This window comes from Puma concolor, chromosome A2 (assembly GCF_028749965.1).
Source record: "Puma concolor isolate L17-30 chromosome A2, mPumCon1.1.hap2, whole genome shotgun sequence".
Lineage (NCBI taxonomy): Eukaryota > Metazoa > Chordata > Mammalia > Carnivora > Felidae > Puma > Puma concolor.
Window position 1 is genome coordinate 17552215 of NC_141668.1, and position 22973 is coordinate 17575187.

Consider the following 22973-nt stretch of genomic DNA (forward strand, 5'->3'; position numbering starts at 1 on the left):
TAGGATGGTTATAAAAAAACCTCACTGGACTATAAATTGAATATAATTTGTTAGCAGGCATTGAAGAGAACGTCTTATTCTCCTGGGAGTGACCCAGAAGTCATTGGTGCCACCAGAGTATGCTAATCCTACTTACGATTCCAAATGAATAAAGCAGCTTCTTCCCGCTGACAAAGGCCAGAAGTTCATGGTTTACAAGTTAGCATCTCATAGATGGGTCAGGCAGATTCAGGTTGAAAACAGAAGGCCCTCTCAGTCTTCTATTTTCTTATTTCAAAATTCATCTGACCTCAGTAAACTCTCTCCAACTAAAGACGACCACTATTTAATTTGACAAAACCTCACTTTAAAAAATGACTTTGGTTCTCAAGCATGTTTATGTATTAGGTAGGCTAGCCCAGGAGAAAACCAGATTGGTGAAAACATTTCACCTACAGGATCATAAGCAAACTAACACTTTATAGGCTTTTATATCCCCACAGAATGCAAAGGACACAGTGGGCAGGGGTGAAATGCCCATGTTCATGGCTGTTTCTGGTTGTATTTAGCAAAAGTCTTGCAGATTTTGTCCTTACACAATGTAGAATGGGGATGTACAAAAACCAGTGCCATAATAAGAAAAATAATGTTATGGTCTAGTTGAGGTTTTTGTGTGTTTGCTTTCCTTTGATGGTGGGAAGAGGGAAAGGTAAAAAAAAAAAAAAAAGAAAATCCAAAGCATTGATTACATCACAATTCTCCAAATAAAACTGTAACAAAAGAATAATATATGCTTAGCACTTAACACTATGGAGACCATTTCTATATATATATTTTTTTGATCCTCTTCTTTCACTTGTCCATTGTGTGATGTCTATTTTTTTATGTTTAAGTCTCCATGTTAGCTGTGGCATTTCATCCTCATATGGACACACAGGAACAAAAAAAAAATGGGAATAAAAAGGAGCGAGGTTATTATTCTTCTTGTGCAGAGATAAAACTGTAGATTCAGAAGCCCTTCTTCAAGAGAGTACGAGAACATGTGGATTGTTCCTTAAATCCATTAATTCCAAAATGTCTCTTTCATGGTCTCATTGCTCTGAAACTGACAGGGCTGATAAGGTGTGGGTTTCTCAAACTGGAGCATAGGCACGATAAAAGTGTCACTGTTGGGCTCCTTAATTGCACATTCCATAATAAGACTATAAAGTGCAATGGCAGAGATTTTTAAAACTGGGAGGTTTTTTTTTTTATCCCTTTTCTTTTTCCCAAGCTCCCCCGACCACCTTCCTTCTCTACAAAGGTGTTTTACCTCGTAGCGCCGATGTTCTTATAATGACACATGAGAAGATGTTTAAAGGTCTTCTTGAAGGTGGCATTACAAAGTGCATAGCAGGCGGGGTTGATAGTGCTGTTGATGTAACAGAGCCAATAACCAATTGTCCACACTGTGTTGGGGATGCAGGGTGCACAGAAGGTGTTGATGAGCACCATGACATTGTATGGGGCCCAAGTGATGATGAAAGCCAACAGGATAGCCAAGATCGTCCTGGTCACTTTCTTTTCCCGAGAAGGAGGAGGCTTCTTTTTGGCAGGCTGCTTCGTCATCTTCACAATCTTACGAGCGACGATGTTCTGTTTTTCATCTCCGTTCTGACCTGCAGAACCAACTAGCTCCACAGTGGTATTAGCTGGGGTACATGAGTCACCTTTTGGGGTCTTGGTGACAATTTTGATGCACGTCTGCTTCGAGTTCTCATCTTTGGAGTGGCCCAGGGAAGTGGAGACTGTGTTCTCATCCTGGGTTATTTCATCATCTCTCATGTTAGAGGCTACCGCACTGACTGAGGTGGAATCATTGGAGCTCTCCTTCTCCTCTCCCTGGACACAGTTTTCAGTCACAGCATCTCTGGGGGCTTTGCCATTCTGGATTTTGTTGTGCTCCAGGCTACCGTCACTGCCAGGTGTGGTGTTGTTGTTTGGCCTCACTATCCTTCCTTGTACCAGACTTGGAGAAACTGGCTCTTGGTTGGCCACAGGCTCCTTCTTGTCCTTCTTTATCCTGCTCTTGCTGGCTCGGGATATGTGCCAGTATAGCACAGTCATGATGATCACAGGCAAATAGAAGGCTGCAATGGCGGTACCAAAGGTGACAGCGGCATTGGAGAAAAACTGAATGTAGCATTCCCCATCCTCTACAGTCCTCACCCCTACGATGAACTGCCAGAAGAGAATGGCCGGGGCCCACAGGATAAAGGAGAGGACCCAGGCAGCTGCAATCATCATACCTGCCATTTTTGTGGTCCGCTTGACTGGGTAGGTGAGCGGTTTGGTGACACAGAAGTACCTGTCAAAGCTGATAATGAGCAGATTCATCACCGAGGCGTTGCTGACCACGTAGTCCAGGGCTAGCCAAAGGTCACATACCACAGGTCCCAAAGGCCAGTAGCCAATCACGGTGTAGAGGGTGTACAAGTTCATGGAGAAAACACCAATGATGAGGTCAGCACAGGCCAAGCTGAACAAAAAGTAATTGTTGACAGTCTGGAGGTGGCGGTTGACTTTAATGGAGACCATGACCAGAATATTCCCAATGATAGTCACCAAACTGAGGGATCCAGCCACAAGGACAATGAACACCACTTCAAATGTCTTATAAGGACTGGTCAGAGCCAGGCCATTGTTAGAGGAGTTTGTTGAGTTATTCATTTTGTGTTCTCTCAGTCAGAAGCCAAGTAGCCAAACACGCATTGAAACCTGCAGGGACATAGAAAAGAATGAACAGATATGACATAAACATTGCTTTAAAATATATCAGATTTCTTCCTTTTGAACCACGACTTTTTCTCCAAAAATCCTCATTCTTCCCCTCCATGTTTATTGTACCTATCTGCCCCGATTCCCCACATAAAAAGCAAAGACATTAAATGGAGGATGCGAAAGATCCTTTCAGACTGGCAATGTATTTGAAGTCTGAAAACACTTTGAAAGCATCCATACCTAGATGTGGTATCTGTCTGTCCGTCTGTCATCAATCAATTTAGCTGAGTATACTACTGATGGATTAAACTAAATAAACTAGGATTATACATAAGACCTTCCAAAGCATCAAGAGGTTTCTGGTATAGACATAAAAATTAATAAACCAATGCAAGGAAGAAAGCATAAAACTTACAGTGTGGAGTGGGTGACTTTTATAGTCTATAGCATCTTTCCATCTGGTAGCTCTAAGTAAGCCTTTTTCATAATAACACTGATACTGATTATAACCAAAATAAGATAATAATAATAACAAATTAGCCAGTACACTTCCACTAATGAGAATTATTCTTCTCTGATCTCCGTTTTGCCCTTGTAGTGAGTATCGCATAGCTAACATTTCCAATATTCTATATCCTGCAAAATAAGTCATTTATTAAATGTGTATTGATAACCACATGAATTTTCTGAATGTTTTATATTTCAAGTCACCACCAAATTTATTGTTCTACTGTTCTTCCTGCCAAATATTTGGTACAGTCAGGCTAGGATTTATATTTGTTTGTCAGAAGAGAGAACTGCAGTCCAGAAAGAGTAATTTATATAAGGTCACATATCGAGTCAATCAGAAAAATGAGCCTAGGAACAAACCTGTTTAAGAATTTACTCATTCACTTTGTCCTCACATCCCTATCGAGCAACTTCTCTGGATTAGGCATTTGATGTATGCGGGATATTCGGTGACGATTAAGACAAGGTCCCTGCCTCTGAGAGGCATATGCTCTGGGGGTAGGGATGGGCTGCTAAAGAAGCAATTATTAAAACCAAGTATACTTTCTGTTGCCAAACCCTGCAGTGTTTAAATAAACACATAATTATCATTTTCAGATAATATCACCAAAGTCTGGTGCCAGCCTCACACGTAGGAAGTTACATTTCAGCTATAGTTACAAAGATACGCAAAAAGGTCCACTCAAGAATGCTCATTAAGAAATGCTACAGTAGAAAAACCCCCTAGAAATATTAAAAACAACTCACTGACAGAGGATTGGTTAAATATATGATGGAATACCCTTACAATGGAATAGTACGCAGCTGTTAAAACAGAGGTATGTGTTCTGGCCTTGCTGTGGAAAGTTATACGGTTAGATGATATGATCAGAGCAAGACTCAGAATGTTATAGAATATAGTTCTAATTAAGCAGAAAGGCAATTACATACATGAAATGAATTTGTAGGTCTTGAGGAAACATTGAAGAGTTTAATCAAGGTAATGATGTTAATGAAATGCCACTTACCATTTTGCCTTCCAAAATTATACACGAGGTGGCAGTTATGGCTCCAAGGAAAAGGCACTTACAAAGTATCATTTACTTTTGATATACGCTTCAGAATACTGTTCAATGCTTCCATTATGAATATATCTTGTTATAATTACACAAAATGCAGATGTTCAGGCTGACTCCAGACCTCCCGATTCAGAATCACAAGGCATGTTAGGAAACACTTTTGAAGCCACCCCTGTGTTACCTGTTTTAAAATCTGACCCACTATGTATCATCCCACCATTGGATACCACAACTTTTTCTGTTGGCTTGGTCCTCATCCATCACACACATAAACATTCCCAGTGTAAGTCTTGCGTGTTACACTTTGGAGGAAACGCTTTCTTCAATATTATATTCCTCACTGGGTATTACAGAGAGTTTGGTTTTGTTAAAGCATAACACAATAGACATCTACTGGGGGGTCTTGAAATGTATCCCCCAATAAATAAGGGGGGAATATTGCAGTTAGTAGCCCTCAGGTTTCCACCTTTGTAGATCCCCTGTTCATGGCTTTGACCTAGGACACCGATCGATACACCCTATCTATGATTTTCCTCCTTCACTAGAAAAGCAGGGAATTTTGGCTTCTTAGTCTTTTTAGCTGTACCGTCCAGCTCACTGCCTCAAATGTAACTGGTGCTCAAAAATGTTTATTGAATCAAAACAGGATTAACAATTAATATTATTAATTCAGCCTCTATTTACTTACCCAGTGGAATTGGCTCAATAGAATTTCTCTGTAATAGCACCCCCTTTTTTTTTTTTTTTTGGTCATGATTCATACAACTGTTTATTCATGAAATTTATTTGAACAAAGTAATTTCACTAATCCAATCATAATTCCAATGATTCTTTATTAGCTAAGGTAACTGTAAGACAGAATCCTGACTTGCTTATAAGCTCGCTTTTGTCTGTTCATTAAATTCACGGACATATTTTGAATTGAGTTATATTTATCTGTTCACAAATCGCTCATTTTAATAAATTTTGATTGAAAAATACCAAAGATTTACCTTCTGAACGTCCTATTTGATACTTTATTCTTCACATTCATTTTAATAAAACATAGGACTATATTTATTTTAGTTTTAAAAAGCTTTTTGGTGACTTCCTCTCAAAAATAATGTAGAAACATAACATTTATGTTCAAAAATAAACTAGTTTGATCTTTTATTTTATGGATTAAGAAAGCATAAGAGTAAGTGATTTATCCATAGTCACATGGCTCTTGCCATCATTTATGCTAATAATAATACGTGTTATTATTCTAAAATATCACAGTAACATAAAGCTGTATGATTCTATTTATTTATTTGTTAATTTTCCTCCTTTCTCCTCTTCCCCTCTTCTTGTTTACAGTGAGCATGCATTACATTTCAACTAAAAAACAAGGGGTGCCTGGGTGGCTCAGTCAGTTAAGCATTGGACTCTTGATTTCAGCTCAGGTCATGATCTCGTGGCTCATAAGTTCAAGTCCCACATCGGGCTTTGTGCTGACAGCATGGAGCCTGCTTGGGATTCTCTGTCTCTGTCTCTCAAAAATAAATAAACTTTAAAAACAACAACAACAACAAAACACCCCCAAATCAAAGAATCCAAAAAACTAAAAAACCAAAAAAACAATAGTCTTAGGACTCTCAAACATATGTTATCTCACCTTCTATTAACAGCTCTATAAAATATATAAACACATCCAATCACCCCCTTGATCTGAAGACAGAAGCTGAGTCCACAGTAGGGGTTTAAGTGATCACGCTCAGTTTCAAGGTTAGTGAGCAAAAACTCTGCCACTAAAACTATCATCCTTACCTCTGAGTTAGATACTCTTTCTCAGTGTCCCTTCTGGGTAACCTCTCAGTTATCCTATGGGTAAAGAGTTACACTTTACCCAGAGGTTGCTGGCTGAGCCAGGTTCTGTCTGGGGGGCTTGGAATTCTTACCCAGGTAGACATAGCAAATCTATATAATGGTAACATACCATATAATGATAATCATATCCCCTAAATTCTCAGAGTTCTAATATTTGCTTGTTCATAGTAATGCCATATATAAAAATAGAAAGAGCATTTCACTTAGAAGCAAGCACAAATGTCCGAGGGATGGCATTCTTTTCTCCCCTCATGATGCACGAGCTGGGGGGGAGGGGGGATTGTTCCTCTCCTGTTAAAGAAAATACTTCTTTTTGTCAACCCCTTGCCTCCTCTGCTGTTTACATCTCTGTAAAAGTTTTTACTTCTGGTGTGGCATCATAGGGTTTTATTAAAGCAAAGATTGTTACATCATGGATGAAATGCCATAATCGCCACAGACTAAACAATGCAGATGACCCTCAGGATTCAACATCTTAAAACAGCAAGTGCACAGTAATCTACTTGGTATTTACCATGTTAGTTTATGACCAAGTTTTGAAAGCATTCTGGAAATTTACAAGAAAACAATTTTCTGGCCTTAGTTTCTTTACTACTTGAGTCTCTATATGTAGCAGGGAGAAATGTATCATGGTTTCATATTAACCTTGCAAAGTTGTGAGTGCTAATCTCTGCTCTGAATTATTAGCTGTGAGAGTCTGATCATGTCACTAAACACTTCCATGAAGCTTTCTTTTCTTTTTTTTTTTTTCAAACAGGAATATTAACAACCCTATTTTTCTTCTAGAGTTGTGGGAAACATCAAAGTGAAATCATGTCTTTGAACCATGATCTATAAATGTTAACGCAAATGCTGTTAATATTTACATTTGGTAAATGGGTATAAATTAGTCATTTTTCTTATTAGTTAACAGAAAATCGGGCGTGTGTAGATGAAATAGGGTAGGAGTGAGAATGTGTAGGATATAGTGGTAGGGGTGATACAAATGATCATTATCAAGAATACCGTTACCAAGAACATGAAATCATTAATGATAATATTGATAACAGTTCACAGGTACTGAGCCTGATTCCTCTCCACAACAACTCCTGAGATGACTATGTCTGTGATATGCTTTTTCATACATGTTGAACTAAAGATCAAAGAATTAAGTTATCTGAGTTTCAAACCCCTGAGTTCCTGACTCCAGAGTCTGCTACAAGTATTTATTGTTTGCCTGAGGAACAATCTTACTCGGCAGCCAATATGTGCCCCAAATATTTATTACTCTAACCTGCCATGACTAAGTCTTTTTCCCCAAATTCAAGCTGGGTCCTTGGTTTACACAACAGAGGATCATCTTGTCCAGGCTAAAATTGTGACTTTGGACAGGACATGTTCACAATAAGATACAGAATAGTAAGTAAGATTCCTGATTATGTAAATACATGACATTTAAGATTTAAAACATTTTCCTAAAAGCAATCATCACAAAAAATACATCACCATGTGAATTAATATAGAACCTCTCACAGAAGTATTCATATCAGTTACACAGAAGTTTTAAACATTTACAATAATATTTTTCTGAAGTTAGAGGGAATGCTAACTAAAATGACTAAAAAAATAAATTCTGATGTGTATTTAGACACACAATGGAAATTATTATTTAAAAAATGGGATTTTCTCCATACTCTGCCCAAGCCAGGCAGCATGCCAGATATAAAATGGTCTCCTCATAAGTGCGGCCACAGTGTAATAAGCTAATCATAAATTAGTCAATACGTGAGGAACCTAAGTGTTAGAATTTTTTGCGTGTTATTTTATTTAATTGTCACAATAACCCTTAAAAGAATTATCATCTTTTTCAGTTGTACAGATGACAACTGATGAGACAGCCAGCAAGTACTGAGGTCATGGATGGAATTTAGGCATCTGGCTCATAGGGCCATATTCTTCCCACTATGTTACACCGTGACACCAAACTTGATTGAATAAAAAAAAGAAAGTTTTCTAGAATGAGAAAAGTCAGCAAAAAAAAACAAAAAAAAAAAAACAAACAAAAAAAAAGGAGCGGGGGTAGTCCACGATTGATAAACTGGAATCCAGAGAGAAGATATGTAATTATACAGCAAAATTTCAGAACAAGAAATCAAGAGGAATTCACATGAAGTTGACTTTATAATTGTTTATATTTATTTAACTTGTGTTTTTAAAACGTAATCTCGGTGTATGTTACTTTTTATAGATTTCTAATTTCTGCTGCCATTTGAACACATTACCAAAAATGGCAGGGTGTTCTGAGGGCTCTTTGTCCGTGTCTTTCGCACTGAGCTCTGAGACGCAGCCTCGCTGTTGAGCAACCACGAGGGATGAAATCATCAATCCTCACCGGGGGTGCCTGAAAGTCCTTCAACTGCTACAGCAGTTCAGGCCCCTGGCACCGTTTTAACTTGGACATGTCGGGGCTAAACACGCAATCGGTCTTGAGATAATTAAAAGTTTACTTCAACAGTATGATGTCTAGATATCTAGCTTTCAGTAAAAAATATTGCTATTAGAAAAAACTTGAAAAACATAAGGATGATACCATCTAGTATTGTGGTGAAACATGAGACCCTCATTGGGAGCAAGACTGCCTAATGAGCAGAGATTTTCCCTTCATCTCCTCTCTGCCTTAAGAGTGAGACGTGGTAATCTGACGCTGTGTTATTATCAATTAGAAAGCAAATGGAGCTCCTTTACTTGCAATTTATATATTTAAAAACACGTATAACCTATTATATAATAATCTGGTGAATGAGATTCTAACTATAAAATTTCCCTGACATTGGAGACATGACCATTGGGGCATAAAGTCTATATTCTGTTTTAGATCTTCTAAACATTCAGTGCATGCCGTTAGTTTATAAGTGGCATCGGTAGAGGTATTTAATAGGCTTTGAGATTGTTCCTACATCAGTGACCGATCACTCCTGCCATGAACGATGGAGGGAAAAAGAAAGAAAGGCAAGAAAAATGGGGAGAGATTTTAAGGGATTCTGAGGAACAAAGTCCCCTTTCTTTAAAGACAGTCTCAGTTTTGATACTGATGCAGTAGATGATAAAACACAGTTTGCTCATATTGTGATGACCCCCACAAATCTTGAATGTCTCTCCATTTTACTTATGAGCAAGGAGAGTTCTAGCCTGGGGCTCAGGGGATAGGGTAGCTCCGACAGCTGAATACTGACATTCCACATTCCAGCATTTTGACAACATCGGGCAGAAATGGAGTAAATTTCCACTCTTCCCCCCCCCCCCCCATTTTTATAAGGCTTCCCTTTAGCCAAGGGACACATTAGGAGTGAGTATACAGATGAAGAGATTTTTCATAGATTTTTCTATGTGAGCTGCTGTGGTGGGTTGGGGGCCACAGGAGCAACAGGGGCCCTGCTCGGAAACCAGGGCTATCTCTGTTTGTTTTTAAAAATTTATTCTAAAGCACCTTATTGAATTTCTGTCCTGAACAGACCTGCAGATGCCTTGAAGGGCTTTGGAAGGTGGAAGTGAAGGAGGAGAGAATGGCCAAACACAATCGAACACATTCTTGTCCACAAGGAGCTTATAACTTTAGGGAGACATACATTGCTGATGGGATTTCCAGCTACCTAAAAAAACTCTGGGCCAATATACTGACACGTGTCAAGATTCAGAATCCATGGAGGAAGGCTGGGCAGATGGGGTGAAACAATACATAAAGCTTCCTGGATGCTTTTCCTAGCAGATCTATTTTCTCTGTCTCTCTCTTTTTCTCCTTCCTTCACCATTTGTTTATGTGGGACATTTACATATTTTAAATATATATATACACACACACACACACACACACCATATAGGTATATATGTGTATATATAAAATATATTATATATGTGTATATATAATATAGGTATATGTATATATTATATATAGGTATATGTATATATAGAATAAATATAATATAGGTGTATATGTGTGTGTGTGTATATATATATATATATATATATATATATATATATATATTTACTGTGTTCTCAAGATTCTGCATTCTATTGCATTTCTCAGAAAAGTGCAATATACTCCTGGTGGGTGTTCACTCCAGTGACTGAGCCTGACAACCTGTAGGTTCCAAAACATAGAATGCAACTTAGCCATCAAGTCACCTGCGCTGGGTTTTTAAGTCTATCTCAGAGGATATGTCACAAGCATTTTGGAAGCAACATGTAGAGTTTAGAAAACTTCAGCACAGAACTACAGACTTTACCAGATATGCATCATGTAAAATATCTGAAAAAAGAAAACCACACTTAAATTGCATTTATCAAGTTGCACCCTTAAGGTTTGTGCATTTTACTGTATGCAGGTTGTACTTTTTAAATTTAATTTTTTTTAAATGTTTATTTATTTTTGAGACAGAGACAGACAGAGCATGAACGGGGATGGGGCAGAGCGAGAGGGAGACACAGAATCCGAAGCAGGCTCCAGGCTCTGAGCTGTCCGCACAGAGCCCCACGCAGGGCTCGAACTCATGAACCGTGAGATCATGACCTGAGCCGAAGTCGGTCGCTCACCTGACTGAGCCACCCAGGCGCCCCATGCAGGTTGTACTTTTGTAAAAAGGTAAAAAATGTAACAGCAAATGGTAGAAAAAGAGTGAAAGTGGCAGAAACAGCAATCTGATCCCCACACCAGTACAAATACAAGAGAATTCATGATTTTTTCCAATGTAAAAACCTTACGGAACCTCCCATCCCTTATTGCGATGTACACATTTTGCAGTTTTGGCTAACTGTCAAGCGTACTATTCTTAGTGACGCTGGACAGACGTGCACTCCGTGTTCGCCAAACTATCCTTTTCCTTTCTTCAGAACACATCCTAAACAACGCTTACTCTAGAAAAATGTCCCAAGAGGCAAAGAGACCTTAGCGTGACTTAACCAGTATCTAGTCCTTGCCGTTGGGTCCATGGTACAGGTTAGCGATTTTTTCCACACACTGACATCCTCCTGCCGAGGAGGAAAAGAGGTCTGGACAATTATAAACAAAACGCGCTATGGGATAAACCATTCTTTCGACTTTTCGAAGTGAAGTTCCATCTAAGTAAGCACTGGGGCCCCCTCCCTCTTCTGTCCTAGGAATCGGACAGAACTCAGTATTGAGGATGACCATAATCTCATAAATGGTGCTGACTAAACACAGTGCTCTAGAGCAAACAGGAGCAATGCTAGAGAAAGCCCTCTGTCTAAAGGTTATTATTATGCGCTGACAAGGAAGAGTGAAAGGAAAATGGAAGCAATCCTCAGAGAGCTACTGGAAGTTGTATATGATTAGGCAGCTGTATTTGAGTCGATGTCTGTGTCTTTCTTATCTTCAGAAGTTGGAAATTTGTATAGTCGGCTTTTTTTCATTTTGTTCTGTTTTTTTTCCCCCTAAAGTCGGCAGGCTGCTGGTTTAATAACTCTAAATTAGTTAATTCATTGCTTTGAATTAAACATGTGAATCAAATTTGCAGAGGATTTGAGGCTTGTTATGACTCTGATAGAAAATTCTAGAATGAAAGCCCTTGTTCTAGAGAAGCTGAGCAATTCCAAACAATGCATCCCTTTAGGGATCCTTTTCAATGGTGCACGTGCCTTCCACTGGAAGCTGAGACAGAACATAAGGCAACACGGAGCTTTGGATAGTAAGTAGGTCAAGGACAGGTTTGAAAAGAGAAGTAAAAAATCAGTTTAGGGTCAGGGAGAAGCTAAGAGAGTTGTAGGTTAATACTTTTCCTTTGAAGGGTAGACTCGAATAGTTAAGAATTAATGGGACCAGAAATTGTGAAAAGATTAAAGGGCACACATAGAAGTGAACTGCCTTCTTCTGAATTTCCATCTTATAACAGGTAAGTAGAGAAAAGGACACTTAGTTGTACTTAGGAATCTATATTTATTGTAAGCACATCTCTAACATTACATTGCTTAAGGACAAAAGGCAAAAGGAAAAAAAATATTGTTGGTTTTTTCATGAAAATATACACATGAAAAGTAAAGTTTATGTTTAGGTATAATTTTCCTCTTCAAATAAATAAATGCACCCATAAATGTAAGTTTAACAGACAGAATCATTCTTCTGGTAACAACACCTAGAATTTAAGTAGAATCCCAAGTAATGAACTCACCTCCATAAAGGGTAAATCTGTGTCCTTCAACTTTTCAGTGACAGAAATGACACAGGCCTCATATACTTATGATTCATATCAGATTCAATGAAGCTATAAAAATAAAATAGTAATGAGGTATACAGAGCAATGGGCAGCAACTATTTTTATTGTTTCCAATCGAAAGACAACATGATTGTGTCCTTAGAGTCTGATTGCAGCCTATTTCTAGAACTGAGCAAAATGACCACCGTGTTATCCCACTCAAATGTGAGAAATGAGACCACGGAGAAGATTAAAGTCTTTACTAAATGATCTAATGGCAATTGAGATGGGGACACATAAAAAGCTGCATCAACTCAGCAAAGATTTTTGTATCTAAAGCACTAATTTGGAGTTTCAAGCAAGTTGGTTGGAGAGAATCAAGGATTTTATGTGCTAAATCAGGACAGTCAACCCTTCTACCTTACCGCAACAAACCCACTTTCCTGGTGATGACCACGGGGACCACGCCATATTGAATGCCGTCGTGTACATCATCACTGCTACCTCATCGTCCCTTCGTCTACCATCCCCTCTTCAGACACCATTAGCTCAAGCCTATTTCCATATTTAAGGAGCTAACTCTCCCACCCTTCAGACTCTAAACACTTAGGAAAATCCGATCTCTCGCTCTGAGTGCGCTAGGATTTGCCAGCCCTGTTCTTTTCCCCCAGGAGGCCGGTTCTCTGTTGACTGTGCCCAGGAGGAGAGGGACGACAAAGTGACACCTCCCCTCTCGAATTACAGCTGTCTTGGCTGGTAAATATCCCTGGCACGCTTAACATGCCCCACCTTGTCATCCAAGAAAAAGCAGCTGAACTTCAGGCAGTTCGCGGTATAGTGGTATTGAAATACCATGTCTGCCCCTGAATAGTGCATGAAAAGGAGAGATCTCCAGAGAGACAGGCTGTGCAGTGACTGTCCTGCAGGGTGGGATGTTTGTTCCCTCAAGTACAACTGCACCGTCAGCAAAGCAGTCGCAGTCTGTGTTCTCTCGGGGCAGGACTATACGCAGCAGGACCTCCGGGAGAACGTGTTAGACTAGAATTCTGTGGTTAATTAAGCCCCCAAACAACTCAAAGTGAAAGGAAACAGGACGCTGAGAGGATATATCCCGGACTCCCTCATCTAGCCACCGTGTGTATTAGCTGATGAGGAAAGGGTAATGACACATTGAAGAAGAAAAGGAGGAAATAATGTTTCTGCGCTTAAGAAGTCTCAGTCTAGGGGCACCTGGGTGGCTCAGTCGGTTAAGCCTGCAACTTCCACTCAGGTCACGATCTCCCAGTTCATGAGTTCGAGCCCCACATCAGGTTCTGTGCTGATGGCTCAGAGGCTGGAGCCTGCTTCGAATGCTGACTCCCTCTCTCTCTCCCTTCCTCCTCCCTCTCTCTCTTTCAAAAATAAATAAAGATTGAGGCGCCTGGGTGGCTCAGTTGGTTAAGTGTCTGAGTCTTGGTTTCGGCTCGGGTCACGATCTCATGGTTTGTGAGGTCAAGCCCTGCATCAGGCTCTGTGCTGACAGCACGAAGCCAGCTTGACACTCTCTCCCTCCCCATCCCCTGCTCACTCTCTCTGTCTCTCAAAAATAAATAAGTAAACTTAAAAAAAATTAAAAATAAATATTTTAAAAAATTTTAAAAAAGGTCTAAGTCTAAAGAAACTCAACAATATCATTTCCTCTTTAAAAAAATTTTTTTTAAATGTTTTTATTTATTTTTGACACACAGATCATGAGCAGGGGAGGGGCAGAGAGAGAGGGAGACACAGAATCTGAAGCAGGCTCCAGGCTCTGAGCTGTCAGCACAGAGCCCGACGCGGGGCTCGAACTCACAGACTGTGAGATCATGACCTGAGCCGCAGTTGGAAGCTCAACCGACTGAGCCACCCAGGTGCCCCTAATATGTAGTTCTAACCAACCAGTAGAGCATTAAAAAAGAAAGGAACGAAGCGTGAACTGTATTTCTCGTCCCCCCCCCCAATAAGGAAGTAAGTTGCAGCAATTTTTAATTTTGTATTCCATGCCACTTTTATTATTTGTTTCCATTCATCTTCAGCATTAGGAAGCCCCATGATCATTGTATGGTATCCCGATTCTTACACTGAGATGGTCGGAAGCTTCTATCTAACCTTCTAGGAACTTCAATCTGAGAATTAGTGACTGGGGCGCCTGGGTGGCTCATTTGTTTAGCGTCTGGCTATTGGTTTTGGCTCAGGTCACGATCTCACGGCTTGTGGGTTTGAGCCCCACGTCAAAGCCTTGGGATTCTCTCTCTGCCCCTCCCCAGCGGTTTCTCTCTCTCAAAATAAATAAACTTTTAAAAAATAATAAAAATAACAATTAGTGACTAATTCTCTTCCTAACTTCCTCTATTTAACATTCCTGCTGTACAACAGGTACATAGCCAGTGATACTGGAACAGTGTTCTTTGGCGACAAATTATGCTTATACTGAGCACAGTAGAGTGTAGAAATCTGTGGATCACTATGTTGTATACCTGAAACTAATGTAACATTGTGCATCAACTATATTCAAAGAACTTTAAAAATTAAATAAAACTTTCACTGTAGATCTAGGAAAGATTATTTAGCAATTCTGTACTTAACTGTTAGCTGAGAGTGATCAGTTTATTTTGGAGGAGAATATTATCTAAGGAACTAGGAAAAATTTCTGCCCTGACATTAATTAAGAACAAAAAATGGAACTGTGAAAGAGATTTCTTGTTAACAAATACAAAAGTAGCAAAACTCCATTCTATGTCAAATTGTGAATGCTTAGAGCAACATGATCTGTGAATATGCATAACATTAACCTGTGACTTACATTGACCATGTTACTACAAGTGCTGTTTAAAAAACCAAGTATTGGGGCGCCTGGGTGGCTCAGTCGGTTGAGCGTCTGACTTCGGCTCAGGTCATGATCTCACGGTCCTTGAGTTCGAGCCCCGCGTCGGGCTCTGTGCTGACAGCTCAGAGCCTGGAGCCTGTTTCAGATTCTGTGTCTCCCTCTCTCTCTGCCTCTCCCCTGCTCCTCTGTCTCTAAAATAAATAAACGTTAAAAACAAAACAAAACAAAAAACCCAACTATTTTGGGGGGGCGCACCTGGGTGGCTCAGTTGCTTAAGTGTCTGACTTCAGCTCAGGTCATGATATTGCTGTATGTGAGTTTGAGCCCCGTGCTGGGCTCTGTGCCGACACTGCAGAGCCTGCTTCAGGTCCTCTGTCTCCCCTCCTCTCTGCCCCTATCCTGCTCATGCTCTCTCTCTAAAAAGAAATACTTAATAAATAAACATTTAAAAAAAAATAAATAAAAAATAGGGGCGCCTGGGTGGCTCAGTTGGTGAAGCATCCAACTTCGGCTCGGGCCATGATCTCACAGATCGTGAGTTCAAGCCCCGCATCAGGCTCTGAGCCTGCTTCGGATTCTGTGTCTCCCTCTCTCCCTCTCTCTGCCCCTCCCCTCGTCACAATCTGTCTCCCTCTCTCAAAAATAAACATTAAAATTTTTTTTACAATGAATAAGGAATAAATTAAAAAACACTATTTTTAAAATTTCATTTTAGCGGTTTTGCTTTATAAAGGAAGGCAAAATTGAAGGTAAGTACATTATAACAATAACAGCAACGGAATACAGTGTTTGTTCTGCCCTGTGCTAGTTTTCTTGAGTCTTTCCAGGCCTTTGCTTGCCTTATGTGTGTACTTCTCGTGACCTCTCTACTCTCTTTATGCAAATCCTTACCTTCTATCTGCATTGCTCTCTCCCTCAGCATCCTATCTTCAAGGAGCGCAGCCCTAAGTTGTCCAGGGAACCCCCAGAAGAGACCAATTTCCCAGTCCCTAATGTCACGTTCGTCTTCTGCCAGGAATGGCTCGAAGTAAGACACTTAGATTTATTTACGACATGGTAACTCTTACATTTATCTGGAAATATTATTCCGCAGACAACAGACACAACCTCATCTCTTAGCATCCAGGGGTCAGGCAGAGGGTAGACCGACTTGTAACAGCGAGCCAAGGGATTCCGACCTGCTCCATTGACGGTCTTCGGGGATGTGATGGCCCACCACAGCCTGTCAGCCAGACAGGCCCTCTCCAGTGTGGCCCAGGGCAGTTCTCATCCGGAGCCTGGATACGAGGCCCATGCACCTTGGTCAGTCAGCCTTCACCCTGGTTCGCGTGTGGCTACCAGGATGGGAACACTTAGCTCAAGTGTTCTAAGAACAGGCTCATTTGTAAGCTGCCTCTTAGCCTCTGTTCTGGACGATAAAACACCCTCAGCTGTGTCTGCGTTTAGGAATGTAGCTTGCGAGCAGTCTGTGTCTGGCTCTTCCCTTGTTTGGTTGCTTTCAAAGGCCACCGTAAAGCTGAAAGGTGACAGCCTGACCCACTTTGCTACATGTTTTTTTTTTTCTTTTCTTTTTGGTATGGGACAACTTCGGATTTCCACCCGGGAGCCGCTCGAATGCACTTTACTATCTGTTTCCACGCAATTCCAAGTTTTCAAACGCCCAGCCCCCAGCCAGCTCTTTCACTCTCACTATGAACCGTCCATTCCTGTGTCAAGAACCCGAAAAATATTTTCCTCTGCTGAGGTTAAACGAATTAAGAAATACGGATTACTTTCAATACGATGGAAATTCTCCGGATACAAAAGCCAGAGAGTAAGACAGTCATCTATTTTGCAGCCGGAGGGTAAAGCACAGAAAAAAAAAAAACAAGGGTAATTTGAAGGTTTGAGGAGGTCTTTGAAAATATTTGGTTTGGTTGCTTTAAAAAAAAACATGGCCGACAAGCTGAAGGGAAGGACACCCTGCCGAGTGTGGGTGTAAAGATGTAACAGCAACAGATGTTATTGGTGGGGCATGAGGAAGGCGGGCATGGCATAGGACTCAGGTTGTGTTGGAGACCTAACCTCATGGCAGGGAGGAACACTTACAGTCAGAAACTGTAACAAACTATTGATGTCATCGACCAAGCTGCTATCAAGAGCCATCTCACTGCCAAGGATCTTTAACCGGATTTCATTTTCCAACCAACCATCCCCATTGCCTGAATCGTCGTCTCCTTCTGGATTCAGCCCTGGCTTGACCTGATTTTCTGACCCTGAGTGAAGTGTCTTCCCTTTGACAGCCTCAAACTCCAGTCTAGGCATGTAAACCCACTCCAGATTTTTGGGAAGGTTCTAAATTTTGCAAGAGTAAGGTTCTCTCGTTGCTTATGTAGGGACAACGCCTGCCGAGTAGACCCATTTTGAGAATTAAACGAGATAATACTCACAAAAGGATTTAAACCGAGCCTCCTGGTCTGGGCTCCTCAGCCGTTACACACAGACTTAAGTAAAGGCTGAAGTAAAGGCCCTGGCTAGGCTGGAAGAAGTGGAAAGAGAATTACGTTCACAGTTCGTAAAATCGCTAATTCTACAACAGGTCTGGTTGCAACTGCCATGTGGCTGCTTTTTCTTATTTAGAACGCATATACTTGAATTTCTTAAGCTCACGTAAATTATGCAGATTTCCTCCATTTAAAAAATTTTTTTTTTAATTTTTTTAACGTTTATTTATTTTTGAGACAGGGAGAGACAGAGCATGAACAGGGGAGGGTCAGAGAGAGGGAGACACAGAATCTGAAGCAGGCTCCAGGCTCTGAGCTGTCCGCACAGAGCCCGACGCGGGGCTAGAACTCACGGACCGCGAGATCATGACCTGAGCCGAAGTCGGCCGCCTAACCGACTGAGCCACCCAGGCGCCCCTAAAAAAAATTTTTTTTAATGTTTATTTATTTTTGAGAGACAGAGACACAGACAGAGCATGAACAGGGGAGGGTCAGAGAGAGGGAGACACAGAATATGAAGCAGGCTCCGGGCTCTGAGCTGTCAGCACAGAGCCCGAGACGGGGCTCGAACTCACGGACTGTGAGATCACGACCTGAGCCGAAGTCGGACGCTCAACCAGCTGAACCGCCCAGGCGCCCCTCACCTACTTCTTCCATACGATAACAATTTTCATGAAGTCACAACCTCTCACATTCAGATAATCACCATTTGTAACTCAACTCTGTACAGACATATAATAAACAAGTTTGCTAATAATTGTTACCTGTTGGCTGGCATTAACCAGAAACTGACTCTGAATTGCCCAATAGAGGCAGTGTACATGGGGGGCGGAGGGGGAGAGGGGGTGCGGGCAGGGGGCGGGACAAGCCAGGGCTGCGTGTTCTGTTTACATATCCTGTTATGTAGAGCAAATTGCATCACACGGTGAATATCGAGAGCAAAAATAAGTACGGTTTTTGCTTAAACACGAATACATTTTGGAAGGCAGTTTTGAAGGACGATAAACAGTAAATGGCATCATTAATGATGATTCAAATGCTTTACATTTTTAAGCTATGTGATGAAAAACAAGTAGATGGGGAAAGGGGAAGATGAATGTAAAAGAATGTTCATGGGACAATGCAATGACTAAATTAAACAAACCTGTCCTGTGGAAATAAGCCTCAGGCCCAAATCATCATTTTATCTAAGTGCATGTTTTCCCTTCATTTTAGGATGTGATACTGTCTGCTAGCAACGGGAGGAATCTGGTACTTTCCTGCTGCCCTCACTTTCCCGCAAACCACCCGTTATGCTCTCTTTTAACTCACTCATAGCAGGCCCAATCGTTTTCTCCACCTGAGTCTGTGTGTGTGTGTGTATGTGTGTGTGTGTGTGTGTGTCTGTTTTCTTTTTCTAATTTAGGGCTTTTATTTCGAATCTGTGTCCTCTCAAAACCTAAATGTTTTTTTTTTTTTTCAACGTTTATTTATTTTTGGGACAGAGAGAGACAGAGCATGAACGGGGGAGGGGCAGAGAGAGAGGGAGACACAGAATCGGAAACAGGCTCCAGGCTCCGAGCCATCAGCCCAGAGCCTGACGCGGGGCTCGAACTCACGGACCGCGAGATCGCGACCTGGCTGAAGTCGGACGCTTAACCGACTGCGCCAGCCAGGCGCCCCATCAAAACCTAAATGTTTAATTACGAAAGACGGTGCCTTCCTCAGGACCTCAAACAACCACTCCTCCACCCACACCCATTTCTCACGTGGGTCTGTTTGTTTTCAGATAGCAGCGTTGGTCTAAAAGTCACGCAAAGAACAGGGGTCTGCGATGTTAAAATATCTGTATTCTCATCCTGGAGCTGGTATTTAACCTCCCTGACTTTGATTTTCGTCCTCTGCGGCAGTGAGGACGTTCGACTCCAACGTCTCTCTCAGCTCTAAGAGCATTCTAGAATTCTAATTTTACTGTAATTCTCTTAGGATTCATATGATGCCGACTGAGAGGTCAGAGATGATCGTCACCGACTTCTGCCTTAGATCTATATATTCCTAAATACTGAAGTGCGTACACCTACAGAGAAAACTGCACTCTCGCTCTCTCTCTCTCTCTCTCTCTGCCTCTTGAATTTACACTACTGGGGCTTTGCTGTACTTGCTGAAGAGGCTTCTGCTTTGTGTCAGCTGGTTTGCTTTGTTACCATCACCACGTCCCCCACCCCCAATATCCTGGTACGTCTCAGCTTCCCTCTGTGCCCCTTCATCCATGCAAGCTTGAAAATTAGATTCAAATTGCTATCTGTATTTTCATTTCACTCCCAATATTGCAAACGTACAAGCATGAACTAATTCTCTCAATCGAGCTCCATATTTACCCACCAACTCATTAAAAAGTGGCTTTAGCACCGGAGCAAGAGATCACGTATTGGAGCGGGAAAGCAATTTACTTGGCAAGTTCATTTGTGTATTCTCTCCAATGTCAGAGCAAAGGTTTGTCCTTGGGATAAGGGTGTTTTCTTGCCCCGTCTGGTCTCTGCGGCTGTCTGATTCCTCAATTAGCTGACACCTCTGTGCCGCTGATTTTATCCTGGACTTATTTAGTGGACAGACTAGAAATAGTCGTCCAGTGACTTGCATGCTGGTTTTATAGCATCGCTATAATCGCTGCCTAAGTAACCCTGCAAGGAGGCCGAAGGCAGAGAAGTGAAATGAGGCTCCCGGAGCGGGTGTGTTTGAGATACGCAACAATTTGCAAAGGGTAAGGAAGGGTATTGTGACAATTTTCATTGGAGGCCTGAAGTCTAAACAAAATTACAAAATCAAACAAGAATAAATTGGCTCTTGTATTATGTTCTGTGTTACAGAGCAGACTTCAGAGCCAGAGAATTCGGTGTGAAGTCTCAACTAAGAATGGTGTGTTTACCTTTTTCATTTCAAAAATATATGAGATTTATTTACGATAGGTTTTTGCTCTGCTGACACGGTTCCCTCTGCCCTTGGGCATTAAAAATAAAATTTATTGTGAATTTTCTTTCTGACTTTCAAGCTAAAGCATTAGGAAAGTAAACCAAAAGGAAAAAAAAAAAAAGAAAAAGAGGAGCGCCTGGGTGGCTCAGTTGGTTAAGCATCCGACTTCAGCTCAGGCCATGATCTTGCGGTCCGTGAGTTCAAGCCCCGTGTCGGGCTCTGTGCTGACAGCTCAGAGCCTGGAGCCTGCTTTGAATTCTGTGTCTTCCTCTCTCTCTGCCCCTCTCCTACTCTCTCTCAAAAATAAACATTAAAATTTTTTTAAAAAAAAGATAATCATGGACATTTTCCTATGACATTACATAATTTTCTAATGTATCATTTTAAGGGGTATATTATGTTTAGTTTTGTAGCCATACTGTAATTTAATTAAATAATCCTCTATTTGTGACATATAAGTCATTGCCAATTTTCACTTTTTACTCTAGCATAGAATGGTGCAGTAAACTTCTTTGTACATCTTTTTTTTTTCTTTTATAGATCTCTATTGCATTCTTAGGATAAATTTCTAGGGGCGCCTGGATCAGTCAGTTAAGCACCCAACTTCATCTCAGGTCTTGATCTCGCAGTTTGTGAGTTCAAGCCCCGCGTCGGGGTCTGTGCTGGTGGCTCAGAGCCTGCAGCCTGCTTTGTATTCTGTGTCTCCCTCTCTCTCTGTACCCTTCCCCCACTCATGCTCTGTCTCTGTCTCTCAAAACTAAGTAAACATTAAGAAAAAAAAATTTTTTTAGGGTAAATTTCTAAAAGTTGCATCATTGGCCAAAATTACATACATTTGCTGTTGTTGACAGTAAATTCCCACCAGCAATGAATCACTATGTTATTTTCCTATAGACATTAACAAAACTAAGAATTATCATTAAAAACTATAGTAAATCAGCTAAGTAAAATATCCTGTTTGAAATGTCAGCTATCATTTTATTGATTTGTGAAGTTTTATATTTTTTATCTGATTGACCACTGGCATTTTTTGTTTGCACTTTTTTCAGGGAAATTTTTGGACAAGTGTTGTATCTATTAAGATTTAACTTTAGGGCATCATATTCAAACATTCACACTTTCCCCACTCCAAGTAAGTAAATGTTGGAGATAATATCCTTTAACTACTTCACATATTTTATACTTGAAACTATAATTTATGAGACTGTATCTTCACTAAGGTATGAAGAGATTTAATATTGATTTTTTTCCAAGTAGTTTAAAAATCACTGCGGAAACATTTATTGAACAACTTACACCTTCTCCACAAATTTGGAAAGATGATTTTATCATCTACTAAATATTTAAAATATCCTAAATCTATCTCTGGGCCTTCCATTCTATTCCATCGTTTCGTCTGGTTTGTCCTGTACCAGCAACATTATTTTTTCTACTTTAATTGTATAATGTACTTAGAAATTCTAATTATAAATCCTATATATTTGTGTATTATTTTTACTTATCTTTACTATATTTTCATGCTCTTTTAACATAAACATTAAAATATTTTGTGAACTCCTTTTCTTTACGGTATTTTTATTGGGCTGTTATAAATTAATTGGTGAAGAGTTAACAACTGTCTAGGAGTAAGTCTTTCCAGCCAGGAATGTTTTTCATCCATTCTAGTTTTCTCCTTTGTCCCTCTACGATGTCTTGTAGTTCTCTGCAAATATATCTGACATGAAAATTTACAGACCTGTTTGTATATGTATATTGCATAGATCTTGCTAAGACTGACCTTATTTTTAGTTGCACAATGAATGGGATTTTTGACACTATATTTCTGTGATGTATAAAAACGTATATAATTCATATAGTCTATGAATTATCGTCTTTGGATTTGGCCACCTCTCCATAATGTATATAGAATATGTTTATGTGTGAAAGCTATTATTTTACATCTGGCCACTCTTTTTGTACACAGAATTCATATATTAATGACAAATTATGCTTATATATTCATAAAGTTCATATTATTACACAGCCTTCTCACCTATGAATAAGGGTTATCAGAAGAACTTGGTGACTATTATCTTGCCTGCATATTTATTCTGTGTAGAGCTGAAAGTTTTCCAAAAAAGAAAAAGAAAAAAAGAATATAGCAAATAAATCTGCACAGTCCTTCTTCCTGATTAAATCAACCATCTCCCTCTATAATCAGTCCCACTCATAAGTTAGTTTTCATCCAAAAAATGTAAGATACTTATAAATTAAAAAAATTCATATATGAAATACTTAATACATTTGCTGTAATCACACATACCTTGAAAAATAATCTAATAATGATGACAATTATTTGAGTAAAGACCATAAAGCT

General features: G+C 40.2%; 1 protein-coding gene across 5 annotated transcripts in view; it reads right to left on the bottom strand.

The window, feature by feature from the left end:
• Nucleotides 1-453: 453 nt before the first annotated feature.
• CHRM2 (cholinergic receptor muscarinic 2) overlaps nt 454-22973 on the bottom strand; it is a 151911-nt gene continuing 129391 nt past the window's right edge. For 4 of the 5 annotated variants that reach the window (XM_086689281.1, XM_086689288.1, XM_086689276.1 and 1 more), the window contains one exon: nt 454-2736. In XM_086689281.1, the coding sequence (XP_086545407.1) occupies nt 1288-2688 (1401 nt within the window). In that variant the 5' untranslated portion in view covers nt 2689-2736 and the 3' untranslated portion in view covers nt 454-1287. Of the gene's footprint in view, nt 2737-17614; nt 17704-22973 lie in introns of all 5 variants that reach the window. The other variant, XM_086689293.1, reaches the window with a different exon arrangement.